Source organism: Rana temporaria, chromosome 3, assembly GCF_905171775.1.
Source record: "Rana temporaria chromosome 3, aRanTem1.1, whole genome shotgun sequence".
Lineage (NCBI taxonomy): Eukaryota > Metazoa > Chordata > Amphibia > Anura > Ranidae > Rana > Rana temporaria.
This window is the reverse complement of record NC_053491.1, coordinates 160,672,516-160,695,109: the sequence shown is the minus strand read 5'-3', so window position 1 is coordinate 160,695,109 and position 22,594 is coordinate 160,672,516. Positions and strand designations below refer to the sequence as shown.

The window sequence follows — 22,594 nt, the reverse complement described above, 5'->3', positions numbered from 1 at the left end:
CAATTTTATAGACAAAAGACACTATTTACAGTCGCGCGGGGGGGCCAGAAATATTTTCTTCTTCCTGGGGGGGCATGACAGAAAATAATTGAGAAGCACTGCCTTAAAGGCAAAGGGACAGACATTACGCCCAGCAAGAGCACAGTGGCAGCAAGAGCATCCTGTGCGTCCCTTCATCCAACTGTTCGAAAAAGTAGCAACCACCCCAACCTATAACTGGCCTCTGCAGCAAGGTGCACATGGAAGGGCAATGCACATCAAAAACAAACAAAAGATTTCCCAGCACACGTACCGACCAGCCTGCAAAACAACCCAATTGGCCGAGTCTAACAGTTTACATTTAAAACAAGGGGGGGGGGGGGCTATTTGCAAATGTGTGCAAACAAATCCCTTTGTTTTTAACGTAAACTGTTACACAGGACCAATTTGATTGTTTTGCAGGCTGGTCGGTAAGTGTGCTAGGAAATGTTTTGTTTGTGATGTGCCCTTTTATGTGCACCTTGCTGCAAAGGCACATTATAGATTGGGGTGTTTGTCACTTTTTTGTACGGGTGACGTCATCATGTTGCTATATCCATCTTTATTTACAGAGACATTGTCAGCTAGGAGATTGTCCTGACAATACTAATGGGCTTTACTTACTGTTCCAACTCTCCTCACGACAGCACTCAAATGCAATGTAAAAATAACAGTAGACCCAACAGGAAGAAGATGTGGAAGTCCTCGGTAGGTTATGATTGCAATTAGTAGATTAAAAAAGTTAGTCACCATGTATAATGGACTTGCCCAATAGCTCAAGTGTTATTGAAGTATATGACATGTTAACCACATTATTAGTCAACACAATCCCCATGCTTCCAGATGAAGCACTACTTAAAGGGTTTGTAAAGGCAGAAGGTTTCTTATCTTAATGTAGTCTATGCATAAAGATAAAAAGCCTCCTGTGTGCAGCAGCCCCCCTCAGCCCCCCTAATACTTACCGGAGCCCTATCTCTGTCCAGCGATGTCCACGAGTGTCTCGGCCGTCCAAGACTCTCCCTCCTGATTGGCTGAGACACAGCAGCTGTGCCATTTGCTCCCGCTGCTGTCAATTAAAGTCAGCTAGCGAATCTTGAAAGAGAGAGAGGGGTGGGCCGCGGTCCCATGTCTGAATGGACACAGGGAGTTGTGACTCTTCTTCGGTGCCCCCATAGCAAGCTGCTTGCTGTGGGGGCACTCAAGAGGAGGGAGGGGCCAGGAGCACAGAAGAGGAACCTGAGAAGAGGAGGATCAGGGCTGCTCTGTGCAAATCCACTACAACAGAGCGGGTAGATATAACAGGTTTATTGTTTTTATAGAAAAAAAAAAAGAGACTTTACAATGGCTTTAAGCTCGAACCCAATTACCTCACGAAGCATCAATTCAAACTAATTACACAGGTTTTGACTTCAAAAAAAAAAATCAAAAGCTTGTCTGAGGTTAATAATAGGCTTCACTTGGCTTTCACTAATGAGAAAATGATACTAATACTATGTCACGTTCCTGTATGATATGTTTACAATACTGTGGTTATCCGATTAAAGTAATAATGAATCACAAAGTTTTAATAATAATGATGATGATCTTTAAGATATATAAGTTGTTGCATATCTGCATAATACTTTAAATTATGTTTTTCTTCTCGAAAGATGATCACAGCAGAGTTAGGCTTTCACAAATGGGAGAAAAAGAAGAAAAGACGACTGATTACATAAATGCAAATTATGTTGATGTAAGTAAATTAGCAATACATTTTTGCTGACTGTTAGATATATTCCATTTTGACTTGATCTGTGCCACTATATACTGTTTATTATTATACTATTTATTTGATTAGTTATTATTAATATGTGCATTGGAAACAGGTTGTCATGACTGAACTATCCTGATTTGTTGTTCAAATTTGCTCCTGAGCTTTACATTACATTCTACGGTCATCATTTAATGTGCATTCTTTATTAGTGCATATGGTGTCTAAAAAGATTCATCCATTGCACTCAACATTAAAAATCTGATAATGTGACATCAAAAGTATAATTTCTGGGCTTATATATGTGTGAACACCACTCTAGGTCAGTCTCCACCTCCACTAACATACAGACCAGGTGCTTGCCCTGTCCATCACGGATTCCAATAAGCAAAAAGAATTCTGGTTGGCTGCACATTCAGTAAAATGACCTTAATTTCAGCAAGTCCATAAAAACATTTCCAAAAACACAATAAGAGGGGAAAAGCATGACCAGCTAACACATTTCACGCTCCCATCATAGCTCACAATCTAATTTCTGGGCTATTTTAATCCTCTACTGACTTTCTGCAGCAATACATCCCTCATGTTGAGGATCACATACCACTCTTTACAAACTCCTCCTCCTCCGATTGCCCCCATAGCAACCCATGTGCTATGGGGGCACCCATTCCAGTGTATGTCTGAGCCAAGCAGTGTGCAGCCATAGACATACACAATGCAGCTCAGCCACACTCCCGCTCCCTCATCACAGGATTTGACAGACAGCAGCAGGAGCCTATGGCCTCAGTCAAGCCTGTGAGAGCAGTTACAGAGGACAACAGCGCTGGTGGCAGGAGCAGCGCTGGATCGAGAGTGGTAAGTAAGAAAAAAAGAGTGTGGCGGGAATGTCCTCAAAAGATATGGCACCTCAACCCAATGAAAAATTAGAAAAATGGGAAAAGGGGGATGGGGATTATAACGGTGCCTTACACAATTAGCAAATAGTCTAAAGAAATAATTTTAAATATTTTATTACATAAATGAGATAAATATACAATACAAATAGACGTTCATAAAATCAATGATAGGAAGAAAATACTGGCCAAAGTATTGAAGGCCTAGTGGGGTAACAGATCAGATGGTCCCTACATGTTTTGCCAAAAAATGTACTTCTTCAGGGCAAATGATTGTGACCCAAAACAGTATGAATAACTGAAAAGAGTAGAAAAAAAATATACAAGGTAATAACCAATAATAATAAATTGTTGTAGTAATGGCATTCACATATTGCACTGGGAGAGCGACAAGGCATATAAGGTCTCCCACCCAAGGACATCCCATAGCCCCAAATGTATACCCACCACCTACCCTATTGCCTCCAAATGACCGGTTAGGCACCAGGTTCGCCCAAAGACCATGGCTACGCACTACCGCAGTATAGCTGCAGGGGGCAGAAAAGGGCCTGGCTCAATCTAAAGAATGAAATTGAAGAAAACCCATTGAGTATCGAACATATGGACAATACATGTCCAGTAAATAGGACTAACATAGTCTCAATACATTCCAATAGTATTAAAAGATTTGATTTAAGTTCTGGGGCACTGATGATTATTATTACTGGTTACCTTGTACATTTTTCTATTCTCTTCAGAGTTATTCATACCGTTTTGGGTCACGATCATTTCCCTGAAGAAGTAAATTGTTTTGGCGAAACATGTAGGGACCATCTGATCTGTAACCCCACTAGGCCTTCAATACCTTGGCCAGTATTTGCTTCCTATTATTGATTTTATGAACTTTATATTTTTTAATATTAAACTAAATATTGTATATTTATCTCATTTATGTAATAAAATATCTAACATTATTTCTTTAGTCTATTTGCTAATTGTGTAAGGCACCGTTATAATCCCCATCCCCCTTTTCCCTTTTTCAGTGGTGATAAGTGTTTAGGGGTGAGGGGAAGAAGAGCTATGATTTTTTTTTTACCTTAATGCAGGGAATGCAGTAGGGTAGTAAGTATTTTGCCTTTATAACCACTTTTATTCTTAAACTGCAATATCCTATATGTGTAGCAAGTGACAAGGTCAGCGGGTGCAGCAGGGGCTGATCTTTGTCAGTCAATTGTTAGCACAGCCAAGAACTGCACAAATCCAATTATTTACATGACTGTGTCATCTCCGAGCCAACATTACAGTCCAAGAGGTAAATTCTGAATCTGGATGATGCCTGAAAAAAAGATGGTTACATCCTTCTGGAGAGAGAAAGGCAGATTAAGACATTGTCTGGAAATTACAGTGGAACCTTGGATTACGAGCATAATCTGTTCCAGGAGAATGCTTGTAATCCAAAGTACTTGCATATCAAAGCAAGTTTCCCCATTAAAGTCAATATTTGTTCTGCATTGACTTCAATGGCATGCAATACCGCATGCGGCCAGAGGCGGGAGGGGGGCCAGAGAGCCTCCGAAACGGCTAGAAAGGCCCAAGGACAGTTCGGCTGACCTCAGCAAACCTCGGAAAGACTTTGTTGATGAGCCTTTCCAAAGTTTGCCGAGGTCAGCCGAACTGTCCTCGGGCATTTTCAGCCATTTCTGAACGGCGCCTATGCACACCGCTTTGGCCTGAATCCTGCTTGTTTCGTGAGACAACACTCACAAATTGAGTTAGGAAATACAATACTCGTATTGCGAAACGCTCGTTAACCGCGTTACTCGCAATCCGAGGTTCCACTGTACTGTGATCTCTGTTAGAGGTAGTACATACCTGTAAATGTTATACTTTTACATTACATTGCATGCATGCAGGTAAATATGAAAAACATATGTGATGCTTTAATGAGTGACTGCAAACATTTCACAACAAATACTTATTGTTTTTTCTTGTAGGGCTACAACAAGACCAAAGCATACATTGCTGCTCAAGGACCACTAAAGTCAACAGCAGAGATTTTCTGGAGAATGATATGGAGCACAGTTGTAGAAGTTATTGTCATGATCACCAACCTGGTTGAAAAAGGAAGAGTAAGTCAGTTGAAATTTCCTTAATATGTGACTTCACGCTAATCTACCTTCCAAAACAAATAAAAAAGCTACTAACACCACAAAATTATAAACCATCATATATATATATATATAATATATATATATATATATATATATATTATATTAATGATTTTATGCTATAAATGTGCATCTACTATAACATAATAAAGCAAATAATTGCATTGTGTTATAAAAAAAAATCATGATAATTTAATTCTCAAACACAAAGTGCACTAGTGCATAAGTAAAATATATGCCGTAATTGAAAATCCTATATGTGTATATCAGAGTTTGTGTGGAAACAACAATCCATGTTTTTTTTATTTATTCTTTAAAACCTTGGATAAAGAAGATTTCAGTGTAAAAGATCCAATCCCAGCTTCTTCCCTTTAATCTTAGAACAGCTCTCTCAAGATATCAATAACCTCCACCAACTATCTTTTTTTAAAGTATTTAATGAGTGAAATAAGAAACACTACATAGTGCTCTACAATAATTAAAAACACTTCAGTTAAAACAAATAAAGAACTCACATCAACCGCATAACCCTATTGTGCACGTGATTTGCTTTGTATAATACAAATACGGGTGAGTTATTTCCCACACAAGTGTTGCTGACAGTTTCCTAGCACTCACTTACAGGCTCAAGGACTGTGTACAGACAGGTACTCCATGGGGTTATTTACGTGAAAGTGCACTTGTAAGTGCAGTTGCTGTAGATCGGAGGGGAAGATCTGAAATGAGGGGAAGCTCTGCTGTTTTTATCATCCAATCATGTGCAAGCTAAAATTATGTGTTTTACTTCCCTTGCATGTCCCCCTCAGATTTGCCTTTTCGTAAATAACCCCCCCCCATGTCTTCTTACTCTGCTCAATACGTTATGTCATAGATGACTTCATCAGGAGAGAGAATAAGGAGTCAGTATCTACTTCCTTTATGCTGAGTAGTAACCATACAAAGATCCAATCACCTTTGCTTCACAGGTTTAGTGTCAGCAAACAGGTCCATCTATGGATATGCTTCCAAAAATGCATTCAGAATACACTGGTGAGTGGTGAGCTCCCAAAATATATCACGCTCCATGTTAATGTAATATCATACAGTATAAAAATAATGAAATATATATAAAACAATTAAGTATTTAAAGTAATAAAAACTGAATGTGAAGTAAACAAATTGGACAAAGGGACAATATTACCAAGCTCATCCCTAGATGCCACCTTTACTTTACAAGCATCACCAGTCTATTAGTTATATTCTCTTCATTCATATATGAACAAATCTCTGTCTATTTATAACACATTCATCTCTTTCCAAAAATCTTAAATTAAAAGTTTCTATATGTTTTCCCTTTATAGCTAAACAAATAAAACAATCCTCATACATCCACCACTTTTCCTTTTCAGTACATTTATCTTCCAATGATCTCCCCTCCAAAGCCTTTGTGCCCCAAAACTGTAGACCTCTTGGGATCTTATTTGTAAAATTATTTGCTTTATTAGGTTATCGTGAACGCACATTTATAGCACACCACCTATTATATATTCAGTCATTTGAAGTACTTTTCAAATTACAAATAAAATTTAAGTGAAACTTCAGCCAAGCTATTAAAGCGGAGATCCACCCAAAAGTGGAACCTCCACTTATATGCTTCCTCCCCCACTCCGGTGCCACATTTGGCACCTTTCAGGGGGAAGGGGGAAATGGGTACCTGTTTTTGACAGGTACCCTTCCCCACTTCCGGGAGACAGCTCCGCGGGCCCATCCTCCGACAGTTCAGCCCCCCTCCTCCTTCCTCCGCCACCAGGCCAGTTATAAAGTGCAACGTGCTTCGCGCATGCACAGTAGGGAATAGGCTGTGAAGCTAAAAGGCTTCACTGCCGGTTTACCTTAACATGAATGGCGGCGGCAGCACCCGAAAAGCCGATCCAAACATTCGGCTGGGGTGCCGATATTGCAGGAACCCTGGACAGGTAGGTGTCCTAATATTAAAAGTCAGCAGCTACAGGATTTTTAGGCATTTTGCTTTCTGCGCTGCTATAAGGTGAGGGGGGGCTCTATATCCAGGTACTTTCAGATTGTCTGTTAATATTGGCATAAACAGCAAATGGGTGTATTATTTATATCTGATGTCAAGTAAAAAGAATGTTTTTTTTCCAGAGAAAATGTGACCAGTATTGGCCAGGTGATGGCAGCGAAGAATATGGCACTTTTTTGGTCACACAGAACAGCAATCAGTCTGGCCTACTACACTGTGCGCATCTTTACTCTTCGGAACACCAAGATCAAGAAGGTTTGTTGTGTTACAGCATATACATCCCCTAGAGCAGGGGTCTCCAAACATTCTAAACAAAGGGCCGGTTTATTGTCCATTCCAGACTCTTGGAGGCCGGACTTTGGCCAGCGGGAGTGGAAATTTTCCTGGCATCATTGTTGGTGAACATCTGGTATTAGGGGGAGGAATAGTGCCCCATTAATTGTGTCAGTGGGAGAAATGGTGTTCCATTGTCAGTGTCAGATGGCAGAATAGTGCCATGTATCAGTGGGAGGAATAGTGCCCCAAGGGCCAGATAAACGTAAGCAAAGGGCCGCATCCGGCCCTCGGGCCGCAGTTTGGAGACCACTGCCCTAGAGTAAAGTATTGGACTAAACAAAGTAGGACATGTATAGAAATGTAAATATAGATAAAAAACAACAGCTCTGCCTAGCCTGTTATCGCCTCAGCCCCCCTGCAAGCTGTATGGCTGAGAGACACAGGCTCCCATCAATCTGTTCCCTTTCCTATGCAGTTCCACATATCACACTCATTCACACCATCTCTTTGGCACCCTCTGCCTTTTCTAAATTGGCAACACAGACTATAATAATAGTACATTAAAGTTTAAACATGTATTGCACTACCACGTAAGAATAATTAGAGGGCATCTACAAAGCTGTGGATATTTTTTTAAATAGGAAAAAGGCTTTTTTTTCTTTAATATTTAATGTTTGGAATTATGTGCAATGGCATTACAGCAAATAGAGGTTACGGTTTGTTATTGTCTTTTTATATGTTAACGTTGCACTTCGATTTGTGAAAAAAGTTATATTTTTGTTTGTTTATAAAACTTGGTTTTATTTATAAAGATGTTATATTTCGCAACAGCTAAGGCTCCATGCACACTGAAGCTGATAAACTGCAGTTTATTGGCGTTTTGGCTTTTTTTTTAAAGCCCATAAACTGAACTCTATGTTAGCCTATGTGCTCATGCACACCTGGGCGTTTTTTAGTGTTAATGAGCTTTGCAGTTTTTCGGCGGGAAAAAAAGCTAAAAAAACACTCAAAAAACGATCATAGACGCTGAAAAACGCTCAAAAACGCTGGCACCAGCGTTTTTTCATCCATTGAAAAAAAAAAAAAAAAAAAAGCTACACTGAAAAACGCTGATTAAAGCTAATGCAAAAACGCAAATAAACGTTGAAAGGCTTCCTGCAAAGCTACTAGCGTTTTTTTATAGCTTTTTTTACTTGTTGAGTGTGCATGGAGCCTTACTCTGTGTCTGGTCATATTCAAACCTTAATGCCATGAATAATACCGTAACATGTTATAACATTTTTACTCAAGGAGTACATAATGAGTTTGGCAATTCTAGAAAAATGCTTAAATAATGCATTACAATTTAACTAAACCCATTAGATTTTAGTTGACTAAAATGTGCTGGAAATTTTAGGTTCAATAAAGTTTTTATTAGAAGTTTTTGACAGGAATCAAAGAAAACCAGAACCGAACCCCCAACAATGGGTGGGACGGTCCACAGTGTAATACAATATCACCTTCCATAATATTGGGTACAACATGGGTACAATTACATTACCCGCAAAAACATTTACACCGACATCTCCCGCATACCCCCCTACACATCCAAGCATTGCCTCTCCTAGCCCTGGTGCCCCATTGGGAACCTACTGCGCCCATGGCCAGGAGAAAGCATGAAGATAACACATTTACACTAGGAGTGCTGCCACTAGTGAGGTAGTGGGCTGACCATGTGACTAGATCAGCGAGAAGAAAAATAAAAAAAATGAAAAGAAAAGAAAATGGGCCAAGGGAATCAACCTATAACATTGGGAGGTCAACAACTAGCCCTGGTCCATTTTAATACATCCGTGGAAGGTAATAAGAGTACAGAGAAGAATAAAGAGAGAATAAGTTCAGATGGATAGAACATAAAAGAGAGAGAAAAGAGAACAAAGAAGAGGTAGGAAAAAGAAGGGTGTGGGAAGGGGAAGGGAAGGAGGGGTGGGTGGTGTGCCTGGGCCTCTCCGAGCCTCTAGTATATATGACTAGCTCCAGTCCCCTCAAACCTTTCAGGCCAGAGGGGAGATTGGGTCAGGTGAAAGAAGTTTCTTCAACGCATCTGAGGAAGAGTAGTGTCTCCAAATTCCCCATGTGAAGGCAAACTTTGCCATGGACTTTCTAGAGCTTTAGCTTGGAGTTCCTCCATCAGCATGACTCCATTCATTTCAGTGACCCATTCTGCCAGCGATGGGGGCAAGGGTGATTTCCAGTGTCTAGATATCAGTTGCCTACCCGTGCTGAGGCAGAATCTTAGAAGAGTGTGTTTCTGAAACTTAAAAGTCCCCAGGAGAATAGACAACAGAGCAACCATAGGGGTGGGAGTGAGGGGTTTATCATACATAGATGAGTAAATCTGAAATATCTGGATCCAAAACGGACGAATACTTTCACAATCCCACCATATGTGTAGATACGTACCAACAGCCGAACTACATCTCCAGCATGAGTCAGAAGCCGAGGGAAACATGATCCTGAGGGTAGACGGTACTCTATACCACCGTGATATTACTTTATAATTTTTTTCCCGGACATAACTCGAGATAGATGATTTGTGTGTGTAATAAAAGGCTTTCTGCCAGGCTGCCTCACTAATATCTTTCCCAGATCCCCCGACCAGGCTGCAGTGAATTTAGGAAGAGAAGAATTGAGCGCCCCAACATCATTTTATATAGCTGAGAAAAGAGTGTGACGAGGGGTTTCCGGGAGCAAACATAATTGTTCAAATTCCGTCGGGGGCCTATGTACTTGTCTTGAGTCATGTAGGTATTTGCAATAGTGGACAAATGGATGCGTTGTGAGCCAGGTAACTCTTGGAAGTGAGGACTCCTCATCAGTCACATAAGAGCCGTGCCTGACGTTGACAAACTGTCGTGCTGTGGGCCATTGATCCCTTTCATAGCTATTGAAGATATGGGCAAGCCTGCCCTCAGGGAGCGCCGGGTTATCAAACAGAGGGGTCAATGGGCCTGGGTCAGTGGTTAAGCAAGGTCTCCCTCCGTCTTATACCAAACCGCCAGTGCGTCTCTGGTCAGTGGTGACAGATCCAGCAGGGCTCGATATGTCTTCTCGTGGCCCCAAAGAAGGGCCCGGAGATCTATAGGGGCCAGGTCCTGTTCAACCAAGGTAGCCACCTTGCGTCTAGGCCAAGGGAACCACTCTAAAAGCCTAGAGAACACCACCACCGCGTGATAAAGTTCGAAATCGGGGAGACCCGCTCCCCCCCTAGTTATAGGGGAGCACAATAATTTATGTTTCAATCTTGGGCGGCTGCCCCTCCATACGAATCTTATAGACATTGATCGCAATGCCCGGAAGAACGCGGAGGGGAGGACAATCGGTAAGGCCTGGAACATATATAGCAGTTTGGGCAATATGTCCATCTTCAAGGTGTTCATACGTCCAAACCAGGATACCGGCAGATTCAAACGTTCCTCAGTAAGGCGCTTGACCTTGTTTAGGAGAGGGCCATGGTTAAGGGAATATATCTCCGAAAGGTTGGCAGGTATCTCCGTTCCAAGATAAGTAACAGATTTAGACCGCCATTGAAAGGAAAAATTAGATTTCAATACCACTAAAACCGGTTGTGACAACGAGACATTAAGTGCCTCCGTCTTGGATAGGTTAAGTTTATAGTTGCTCAGGGCACCAAACCTGGCAATCTCTGCCAAAATAGACGGGGATGGTGACCGTGTGGGTGCGTGACATATAACAAAAGATCGTCAGCGTATAGGGAGGGAGAGTTTGCAGTGAGATGAGGGGGTCGATAGTCCCTGTATGCTTTGATTCGCTCTGAGTGCCTGTGCCAGGTGCTCTATAACAAGAGCGAACAGGAGAGGGGAGAGGGGACCACCCCTGTCTGGTACCGTTTCTTATAGAGAATGTATCTGACACAACGCCGTTGTGACCAGAACCGAAGCGGAGGGGTTACTATAAGAGGGACATAATTCGTGCTAACATCTTTTGGCCCAGGCCTATTTGGGTCAGAGTGCATCTCAGGAAGGGCCCAACTGACCCTATCGAAGGCCATTTCCGCGTCCACGAAGAAAGAAGACAGGTGGGGATACGGTGGCGTTTGGCGAATGCGATTAAGTGAATCGTTTTGGTAGTGTTTGTCACGGGCCTCTCGGCCCGGGACCAAAACCCACCTGATCCCCATGTATGATATTAGGAGTAGGGGGAAAGGTCGTTCGATAGAATCTTAGAAAACATTTCAGGTCGACATTTAGCAAGGAGATTGGCCTGTAGTTGGGCAAAGTGAGTGGTCCTTTCCTGGTTTTGGAATAACAGCTACTTTGGGCATGTAGAAGGCCGAGGGATGGGAAAGAGTCTCATCTATAGCATTAAAGGCTTTGGCAAGGAGAGGAGAGAGCTGGTTGCGAAGGTTTTATAAAACCCGAGGCGCGGTAAACCGTCTGGACCCGGGCTCTTACCATTTTTTAATTTCTTGATTGCCAACAGAAGTCCGCCTCCGCCAGGGCGTCTCAAGCTCCTCAGTCTCAGCCGTCGGGATGGGAGGAAGGGCACAGTTTCCTGCACATAGGAAGATATAGCATCCCTGGGTCGGGTCCCTGATCAGGGGATCCCATCCCCGAGGGGGGGGAAGATTGTAAAGTCCTGCATAGAAACCGCCCGAAACTCTTCTGCTATCGCTGTATTGCTATGAGCCTTTTTTCCATTGGCTGAGAGTGATAAAGGGAATGTGTTTCCTAGTCTGACGGGGGGTTGGAGCGTGTTCGCTAGGAGCTTGCCCACAATTGTTAGCTTGGGCATAGTGTGTAAATCGCCCTTTATCCCTGCCACTAGGGCGCGCTCTGCAAAAATTTGTAGTAAAACTCTTACGGGCGTTGGCTAGGTCCACTAATTTAGAGGGTTCCGGGGATTTTGCTTATGAGATTCCTCCAAGGTAGCAATAGTGCAGAGGAGACGAGTAATGTCCATGGTGCGAGCTTTCTTTAACCGAGACCCATGCTGGATAAATTTGCCCCGAAGGACACACTTCAGGGCTTCCCACTTCGTCAGTGAATTAGTCTCATCCGAGCGTGGTCAGCGTTTTAAAGTGTAAAATTGTCTGAATGATATCTGCTGTACAGGCCCGAGTCCGAGAGCAGATTATCATTGAGCCTCCAGGACGATCTAGATTTGAAGGGGGGGAATCTTCCCCAAGGTTCAAATGAAACAGGGGCAATGATCAGACCATAATTTAATACCTATGGATGCCGTCGGTGAGAGGTCCAATAGGGACTGCGAAATCAGAAGATAGTCTAACCTACTGTATGAAGAGTGTGCAGGGGAAAAGTAAGTGTAGTCTCTCCCCGACGGGTGCAGGACCCTCCACACATCGGTGAGGGAAAGTTCGGACAACAGAGAGCGCAGCCTGGTCAGGGCAGCTAGAGAAAGTGAGGACTTACCCGTGGATGTGTCCATTCAGGGAATCAGAGCAGCATTAAGGTCACCTCCCAGGATCATGTTTGTCGTGCTGAACTTCTTCAGGCGGGAGATCACCGAGGAGAAAAACTGTGTTTGGTCCTGATTGGGAGAGTAAACATTAATGATGGTATAGATCATATTCTTATATGACAGTTTAAGCATGATATATCTTCCTGAGGGGTCAACCCAAGTGTCTAGAACATCAGGCTTAAAGGAGGAGTGGAAGGCTATCGAAACCCCTTTAGATTTAGCTAGGGGGTTGGTGCTATGGAACCAAGTGGGGTAGTGTTTACTTGTAATTTTGGGGAGCGAATCTGATCTAAAATGGGTTTCTTGAAGGAGAAGGATCTGTGTACGGAGCTTATGAAAATGGTATAAGATCTGTCTCCTTTTCTCAGGAACATTGAGGCCCCTGCAATTCAGGGAGGAGATCTTCAGGGCTATGGGGGTAGCCATAGGAAGCATAAGGGGGGTGTCCAGGGGGCATCAGGGAGAGGCAGGCACACCACGGGAGGTAGGTAGGTGGGAAAAGGGGGGGGAGGATGGGCAAGAGGCCCAAGAAGAAAGGACAGAGAAGAAAAAAAGAGAAAAAGGAAAAGAAGAGAGACCGCAAAGGAAAAGCGTGACCTCAAGGGCCGTACTAAACTTGTTGCTAGCAACATTCCAGCTAACGCCACAATGGCTGCTGAATATCCTAGGTGGGGAAACGCGGTCAACGCATGGCGAGATGCCCGCACACACCGCAAGCGTGGAGCTAAATAAACAGTAACAACATAAATCTTAAACGACATTTCAATTATTCTGGAATCCCCCGGACGGCAGCAGAAAGAAAGAATAATAATTACTTAATACTCAACGACATGGGGTGATGAAGCCCCTGTTCGTAATTCCGACATCATGCCATCCGGGGGGCCCCAGTCATCGTACATCTACACACCACATAAAACCTCAGAACAAAATCAAGGCCCAATCTGGGCAAAGGAGGGGGCAGGGGGGGGGAGGTTGAGAGAGTGCTAGAAGAGCTCTCACTCCATCTGGGGTCAGGGCCGACCCCGGGGATAGGGGGCCAGAGCAAAGCTGGGGATATAGGCAAACATGAAAAAATGAAAACAGTCCTGCAGCATACATTGTAAAAAAAGAAAAAAAAAAGAGAAGGGGGGGGAAAACAAAAACCAATACCACAAAATGACACTTCAGGAACTGTTGATACAGTGCAAAGCTCCAACCTTTTTCGGGTCAGAAAGGTCCACCAGAAAATTGTTCAGCCGACCCGTATCCCAGACGTGGGAAAACTGAGAGCAAAATGGGAAAAAGAAAGAGAAAACGTTAGAGGGGGCTCCACCTCTCAATCAGCAGGTGGTGCCGGGGTTTCAGCCCTGGAGCGTCTCGGTTTCTTGGTCTGTCTACGCCATCCGGAGGAGGGCTGGAATCCAGGAGTTGCGGCCTTCAGTGGTCAGTCAGGTAGGAATATCTGCGGCAGTTCAAAGGCACCCAGGAACTTCGGGAGATCACCGAGGGTTCTGAAGATAGCCGATTTCCCCTCATGGGACGCTGAGAGTTGAAAAGGGAAGCCCCACCTATATCGGATCTGCTTGGCCTGCAATTCTCCGGTTAACGGTTTCAGTGATCTGCGGAGGTCCAATGTCAGTTTGGACACATCTGGTAACAGATGGATGCGGACTCCATTATGATAGATGGATTCTTGATTGCGGGCAGCCTGCATAATGGTATCTTTAATGGCATAGAAGTGAACCCTGCAGATCACATCTCTGGGATAAGCTGGGTTAGGATTCTTGGGCCCCAGGGCCCTGTGGATCCGATCAAGCTCAATTGGGTCTTCTTTATCTTTCTGCAACAGTTCGTTAAAAAACACCAATCACTACTGGGGCCAAGTCCTTAATTTCAATTGTTTCAGGGAGGCCTCTAATCCGAATATTATTGCGTCTGGCCCTGTTTCTTGTTCATCTTGAGCTAACATTAGTTGCTGGATCTGGGCTGTGTGTTCGTTCAGAATAACCTCATGAGCCTGCAGCGTGGAGACTGTTTCTTCCACATTAAGTTCCACCTCCTCCAGCCTGTCTGTAACAGCCCTCCTGAGCTCAGATATCTCCTGTTTATAGGACCGTTCCATCCTCTGTACACAGGCCTCAAAGTCATGTCTAGTCGGCAGGGCCTTGATGTAGGCCTCAAGATTCCAGTCTCCATAGGAGCGATGGGTTTCAGGGGAATGACACGCTGAGCGGGTCGAGCCCGCATCCGACTCCGGGGGGGAGATGGCTCTCTTTCTGGTTCTCATGGATGAGGAACTCTTGTGGGAAGAGGAGCCCTGGGAGGCCGAGTGTGTCCCTGCAGAGCGGGCCGCCGCCATCTTGGATGGGATGGGGTCACGCTGCTCCGGCCGGATTTTGTGAAAAAATCGGTCGATTTCACCGTCACGACCCGGATCGGGGGTATGGTGAGCGTCTCCCCCTCCTTTCCTGCCCATTACCGACCTGTATAGTGGCGTGTAGTCGGTCAAAGTGCCGTTCGTGAGCGCGGTGTGTGCAGGAGCTCACGAGTCAGCGTCTTACTCCGCCATGCGCCAGGCCACGCCCCCGTGCTGGAAATTTTAGTTGACTAAATTATGACTAAAACGAAAACAATTCTGATGACTAAAATACGAGTAAAACAAAAAAATTGTATTTTAGTCAAAAGACTGTCACTAAAACAAACTCAAATTTTGATGTCCAAATTAACACTGCGGTCAACTGATGCTAGGGGCAAGTATTCCCTGTGCAAAGACAAGTGTATGGTGCAGAGTAAGAACTGTCTGTCACAGTGATGGACAGCACATGCCACAGAACCCATTGGCAGCAGGAGGTGGGGACAAACTGCATCCTGTATTAAGTCAATAGAGGACATTTCAACTTTTAATCCAGGACAATCCTATATAATTCGAGACAGGCGGCAACCTTTCTGTTGGCATCACCAAGCTCGACTAATGCCTTGTACTCACGATCATAATTTCCGATGGAAAAGGTCAGACGGACTTTTTCCATCGGATATTCAGATCATGTGTAGCTCCATCTATATCTATTAGATATAGAACATGTTCTATTTTACTCTGATGGAATTCTGTCGGAATTCCGATGTGATTTGGCCGGGCAAAAGCCTGACCGTGTGTACAAGGCAGAACTTTAAAATGTAAGAAGCTGTGTGGAAAATTGTTGGCTGAACAGTGACTGCACCAGGGAGAGTCCTCCATCCACATTGTTTGACCTTCAGAGCTGCACAAAAGAAGTTTAAGTGGGTATGGCTAGCTTTAAACCATCTGGCAGTTACTTATGTCTTGATGAGTCTATTTCTTAAGGTTTCTGGGTTAGCATATTTACTGTGACCATTACATACTTGTAGGAATTTTTGTACTATTTATATTTCGTAAAAATGTAACAGAAGGTGGTGGAATACAATGGGGAATTATTGCTGGGACAGTAATCTGGGGAAGGGTTAGAAACTGTATCATGTTTTTGTTTGAAATCTCAATGGCCAGTTTCCCTTTACTTCCTGTCTCTGTGACTGTGATCACCAGTAGTGATGATCCAAACTGCCCTGGGTTCAGTTTCAGCAGGGTTTGGCAATCTTTAAACAAGTTTGAATGCTGAACTCAAACCCCACTGAGATCAATGGTAGCCAAATCTGTCTGGGCTAATGGGAAAGAAGCAGTGGCAGCTAGTGCTCAATATTTTGGGGGCGTAAAACCAACAACCCCTCTCCCCCGAGGGGGCGAACCACTCTTTTTTTAAGCCAATTGAGCCTCAGGCTTTAATCACATGCTTAAAAAAAAGATACCTGGCCAGGCGCTTGGATTGGGGGGGGGAGGGCGGCCCCTGTGCCCCATATGGATGGGCCTCCATTGAAAAGAAGGTGTCAAAAATAGCATGGGATGGGCACTGCACTGTGGAACATGTGCCAATGCATAAAAAATAGTGCAATCATTTGAATGCCCAGACAACCAAGGTTCAATCCCATTGTCTCTTGCCTAGTCCCCAGACATGACAATTGGGGAAAAATCCCTATTGGAGATGCAAACAAAAATTAAAACCCGACAGAAGTTCTAACACTCCCCAGTTTATAGAAAATAAAAACTTGTTTTGAAAAAAAGAATAATGCTTGGTTTGTAATTCATAAATTAATTTCAGTTTTTATGTTCATGTGCATTTATTTTTTGCCTTAGGGTTCCCAAAAAGGGAGAGGAACTGAGCGTGTGGTTAAACATTACCATTATACACAATGGCCTGATATGGGTGTTCCTGATTATGCTCTTCCAGTCCTGACATTTGTCAGAAAGGCTTCAGCTGCCAAGCAGTCTTCCAGTGGACCTGTCGTTGTACACTGCAGGTATGTCATCGACAGACGATTGCTCTATAGTGGGTCACTACCCAACATCTGCAGAATTCAACAGATCTCATGCTCATATCTTTAGTTGTCTTTCAGACTTCTTATTGCAACAACAGCTTTTTTACTTGTATTAAAATTGCTACAAAACATGTATTTTAAACCTAAAATCAGGACAAAATCTTCTACATGTCTACGAACATTCTAAATCATCTGTACGTATAGGATATAATGGTCCTTATGTTTATGCAGGTTCAAGTGCTTTCTAATGGTTTAATACATGCTTTCATTGACTAATGTACCATTAGCAAGACGTATTCATTAGCGTCTTCCATCCAGCCATCATCCTTGTGACACCTGATTATCAGGCAGTTCATTTCACAAACTGTGTTATCAGTGAACAACTAGATCAACCCTTTTAAGTAAGGGTCACGTTTTTCTCTATTCATTCATATAAACGAATGCACTTATGGCTTGATTTTATTCTTTTCATTTAAGTCACAAAAATAAGTATATATCCACAATCTATTAAATCTACTTTAAACATCTAGAGACAAGCAAATGCTACTGTGGCTGACTGCATGCACACTTTATTTCTCTGCAACCAGTGCAAATCTGTTTTTGAGACACTTATCTATTCTCCTACAATACAAAAGATGGTATGATAGCTCTTGTTTTTTCCTGCCAGTACTTATGATTTTGATTCCTAAAGAGCTCTCTATATAATATAACCGATTGAAAATGAATATGTATGTAGAATTTATATACTAAACAAATATAATGTATTTTAAAGGAGGTTGGTTAATGCTCCAGAATAAATACAGTGGGAAATAGGTGCTTAATATTATTCTTCATTCCAGTAGAACATAGAGGCACATTAAAGCAAGGTCAGAAAAGAAAACATGCAGAAGAGGAAAATAGCGTAGTTCATAGTCTGACACAGGTGCCATCTGTGTTATTTTTCTCATTTAGAATCAACATAAAATAATAGAGCAACTAAACAGCTAAATACACAGCTGAAATTCACAGGAATTTTTACATTGTGATCTATCTATCCCTGTGGTTCCATGCGTACCATAAAAAGACAATTCCGCAGATCTGTAAAATTTGTACTACTGCCCTGAAAGTGTGAATGTCATCACACTGGTGACACTAACCTAGGATTGACACTTTTTTTTCAAGCCAAACCCGAACACTTTAGTGGCGTACAGCAAAAAAAACATTTTTTTTTAGTATACACTATAGATTTGTAACAGACCTGGGACACCTTTGGGCGCTCTAAAGAGAATATTAATGTGGTACGCATAGTGCCCCCTCACCCTCCTGTCGGGCCCTGTTTCAAGCCACATTCCTGTCTGAATGTGTACAGGTTTCAGGCGGACTGAAACCCGGACACATGATTCAAAACATGGCCTGGTGGGAAGGCAACTTGACCGAGAATACTCACAGAATGCAACAGTGAAGAGTAGTAGTAAAAAGTCTCAGGTGTGCTGACATTGTCTGTCTGAGGGGCAGAATGTGGCCCATCAGTACCAAAGTGGGGAGGCTCCCAGGAGGATGGCGTGTCCCTGCACTTTCCTTACTCATCTGGAACCTCTCCCTTATGCTAGGCACTGTCCCTGACAGACAGGTGACCTGTCCCTACTCTAGCCACAAGCGAAATGGGTGGCAAACCCGGAAGCCAGGGCTTAAATAGATTTTGCCTGACCCAAGATGACCACCAGAGTCACATGGGGTACCAGCAGCCAACCAAATGCAGCCCCTCTGTGACTTGGGAAATAATAGAGAAACAAGTTTTCTCTCAACTTCCCCCTCCAACTGTTTTGCCGCTGTGAATAAGTGCCACCTACAGTGGAGAACATAGGCTGCACCTGCCTACACCATGGGCAATATACCTTTGTGCAGAACCAGCCTCTATTACCTCCCACTCAAAATAATATGGATTTTATGTAAAAAGCCTAAAATTAGTGGCACTATTAAAAATACACTGTGTGGCCCAATATCTCATATTTGAATTAGCATATTAGAAGCATTACAACAGCACAGAGTTTGTTTAGAAATACTGATAATTATTTACCACCAATAATTCCTGTTTTATACACCCGTTTGTTTATTTTTACAAGAATACAGAGCACCCTTTTAACAGTTTTTCGCATCAGGCTTATTTCTGTTGTCTCTTTGTTCTTCAGTGCTGGAGTGGGAAGGACTGGAACATACATTGTTTTGGATAGTATGCTGCAGCAAATTCAGCAAGAAGGAACAGTAAACATTTTTGGCTTTCTAAAACATATTCGCTCTCAGAGGAATTATCTGGTGCAAACAGAGGTAAAATAATAGAGAACATTGCCATATAGAATACATGCTGCATTTAAGCAGTATTAAACTCATAAACAAACATGTATTATATCGCAGCTTACCAATTCTTAGATGTAATGGCTGCATTTGTTTTCTTTGTTAGGCTTTCTTTATTTTATTTTTCATCTAGTGATCCTGCTAGTAAGTCTGTTATTTTTCAAAAGGATAACCTGCCTTCCAGATGTATCAGTTTACAGGGATGAGACAAACCATTTTACATTGACAGGCTTACAATGATTAGCTTTTATTTATTCATGTAAAACCTTTATCCCAAAAGTAAAACATTTTTTTGCTGTATCTAATTATAACATGTGAACTGGAGTTTGGCTTCAATACGTTCGTGTATTTACATTTTCTAGTACATGTAATACTCTCCTCTCCCAATACTGCTGTCCAAAAATACGCCCCCTTTGCTCCTTCATCCAAACTGTAGGCACTCTAATACATGAGGTGTGTTACTGGCCAGATCACCAGGTGAAAACAAAAAAAAAACCTATTGCATCCACCACATCTAATGATTGGTAAGCTGCAAAATATAAAAAAATTTTGTTTGTTTAAAACTGCTTTAAAGGAGTTGTAAAGGAAAAAATGTTTGCCTAAAATTAATGTCTGCAAGGTAGACAGACAGAATAGTGTAATGATTCTGTTAAAAAACGAGTAAATACCTATTAAATTCCTTCATCTATATCACCTCTGGCGTTCTAGTTTCTGTTCTCTCATTCACTTCCTGGTTTGCAGTGCTCATTCATGTAAGAACTACATTTCCCAGTATGCATTGCGGCACACCCAGTAATTCACACCTCCTTGAAGTCTCTAACATGTAGAGAGCATCCTGCCACACAGATGTTGTTCCCAGGAGGGGGTGAGCACGTCACTGACCACCGCAGTAAAGCCTCCCTTCACGGTGGTCAGTAAAATCAGACAAGCAGGAAGTGAACAGAACAGAGAAGAAATAGAGCAACTTCTGAGCGAAAACGAACAATGAGGAAGTGAAAAGAGGAATGTCTGCAGATAAAGGATGCTTATTATGAAAAAAAAAATTCCTTTACAACCCCTTTAAGTGTAACTATAGGCAAAATAAAATATGACCAATATAATGCAGACCTTTACTAAAACAGTGACACAGCAGTGGTTGTTTTCTTTACAGAGTCCCCATTGTAACATTGTTTTCTATTAATTACCACTGGATCTTTTTAACTCTATAAACAAACAAAAAAAAAAATGTTTGTTAATTTCGGTTCTAAAATTATTCTTTATAGATTTAGGCCAAAAAATTTTCTGCTACATTTCTTTGGTAAAAAAAAAAAAACACACACACACAAATCAGTGTTTAATATTTAGTCTGTGTGAAAGTTATAGAGTCTTTAAATTATGGTATATATTTTTGAATATTGATCAATCCTGACTGCCTATCTAATTTCTTGAGACCCTAAAATGCCAAGACAATACAAATATCCCCCAAATTACCAAATTATTTTTGGAAAGTAGACAGTCCAAGCAGTGCCGGCCCAAGACATTGTGCTGCCTGGTACCAAGAATGAAATGCAACCCCCCCTCCCCCAAAAAAATAAATACACCCACCAAAATGCCCACACATCCATTATTTTATATCATGATAACTAAAGTGGACCTATCATGGCTCTATACATGTATATAGGAGTATAAAAAGGACCTGTTATGGCTCTATTCATGCAATTAGCCCCGCAGTGGAGCGGAGAGCAGAACGGGAGGAGCGGGCGGGCGGCAATTAGCCCCACAGTGGAGTGGAGTGCGGAGCTGGTGGAATGGGATGGCGGGCGGGCGACAATTTGCTGCCCCCCTTAAAGTGCTGCCTGGTACAATGATACCATCGGGTCCCATGGTAGGGCCGGCCCTGAGTCCAAGGTATTTAGTGAGAGTGGTGTTTGAAATTGTAATTTTGAAGTTGTTACATTAAAGTTGCAATTTTTTTTGATGTTTTTAAAAAAAATTAAGAATTGTATTTTATTTTTTCATAATTTATATTTTACATACGGTCACCATAGCAGTACAGTTTCATCATATAAATGGTGTGGCAGTGATCGGGGCACTGACTGGTGACACTACTTAAAAAAAAAATCTGATCACTATTATAAGCAATAATTTTTGTGAATGGCATCCATTCATGTGCCACTGTGTACTATTGTGATAGCTGTGATTGGCCACAGCTATCACATGGTACAGATCCACTCTGATTAGCCAATGTATCATGTGACCACTGTGACCAATCACAGAAATCACAATAATATGCACTGAATGGCTATGCATGAAAGCCATTGTGTACTATTAATATGTGATTGCTCGGATTGGTCACAGCGATCAGATGGTACCAGGGTTGGTACAGTACAACAATCTGTGTTTTGCTGTGTTCGGCGGATGATGTCCACCCATGATAACACTGTGGTTATTGAAAAATGTAATGTATTTAGAATACAGTAATCAGGAGTATGTAAATGTAAAACACAGTGAGGGGAATTTATCAGATTTGGAGCAGACAGAATAAGGAGCAGCTGTGCATGGCAACTAACCAGCTTTTATCTTCCACTTTCAGGTGTAGCTCGCACAGTTCCAAACTGTCTGAGAAAATACAAAAATGATTTTACAATCAGTTGGGAACCCATTTATATAGCAGCAGATTTGCCTAATTGCGGCCATAAAAATGCTTTACAAAAATCTTCCCATACATTTATAATGTACAAGTCTACAAAGATTATGCTTTGTGTTATTTCACTATTTATGTGTGCATTGTTCATTTATACCACGAGTTACAATAATTGATAATGTTCATCTTATTGTTCTATAAGCTGTTAGCTTTATATCATGAGAAATAATAGAGCAACCTAAATGTAATAATAGGACATACCATATGTGTACCAAAGACAAAAGAGATAAACTCCCCACTAAATTAACAAATTGTTTTTACATAAATATACAAATTATGACCAAACGCACTACTGAATTTCAGTAAACAATGTATATTATTTCTTTTTTCTAACAAGCCACATTCCACTCCCCAGAATCCTTTCTAAGGTGGTTGGGCATTTAAATACTAAATGATTTCAGACTCAAAGAACCTAATAATTCTTATAAATACTTCTAGGAGCAGTACATCTTTATTCACAATACCTTAGTGGAGGCTATTCTTAGCAGAGAAACAGAGGTACCAGAGAATCACATCCACGCCTATGTTAATGCTCTTCTAACAACGGGCCCATCTGGAAAAACAAGACTGGAGATGCAGTTCAAGGTAAGTCATGTACTATTTCATGAACCCTGAATCAATGGTATTTTT

General features: G+C 42.1%; 1 protein-coding gene across 1 annotated transcript in view; it reads left to right on the top strand.

Moving 5' to 3' along the window:
* PTPRZ1 (protein tyrosine phosphatase receptor type Z1) overlaps nt 1–22,594 on the top strand; it is a 291,887-nt gene that overhangs the window by 250,767 nt on the left and 18,526 nt on the right. The window contains 7 exon segments of the mRNA XM_040343736.1: nt 1,668–1,750; nt 4,635–4,769; nt 6,951–7,027; nt 7,029–7,083; nt 16,769–16,932; nt 19,119–19,254; nt 22,403–22,549. Of these exon segments, the coding sequence (XP_040199670.1) occupies nt 1,668–1,750; nt 4,635–4,769; nt 6,951–7,027; nt 7,029–7,083; nt 16,769–16,932; nt 19,119–19,254; nt 22,403–22,549 (797 nt within the window).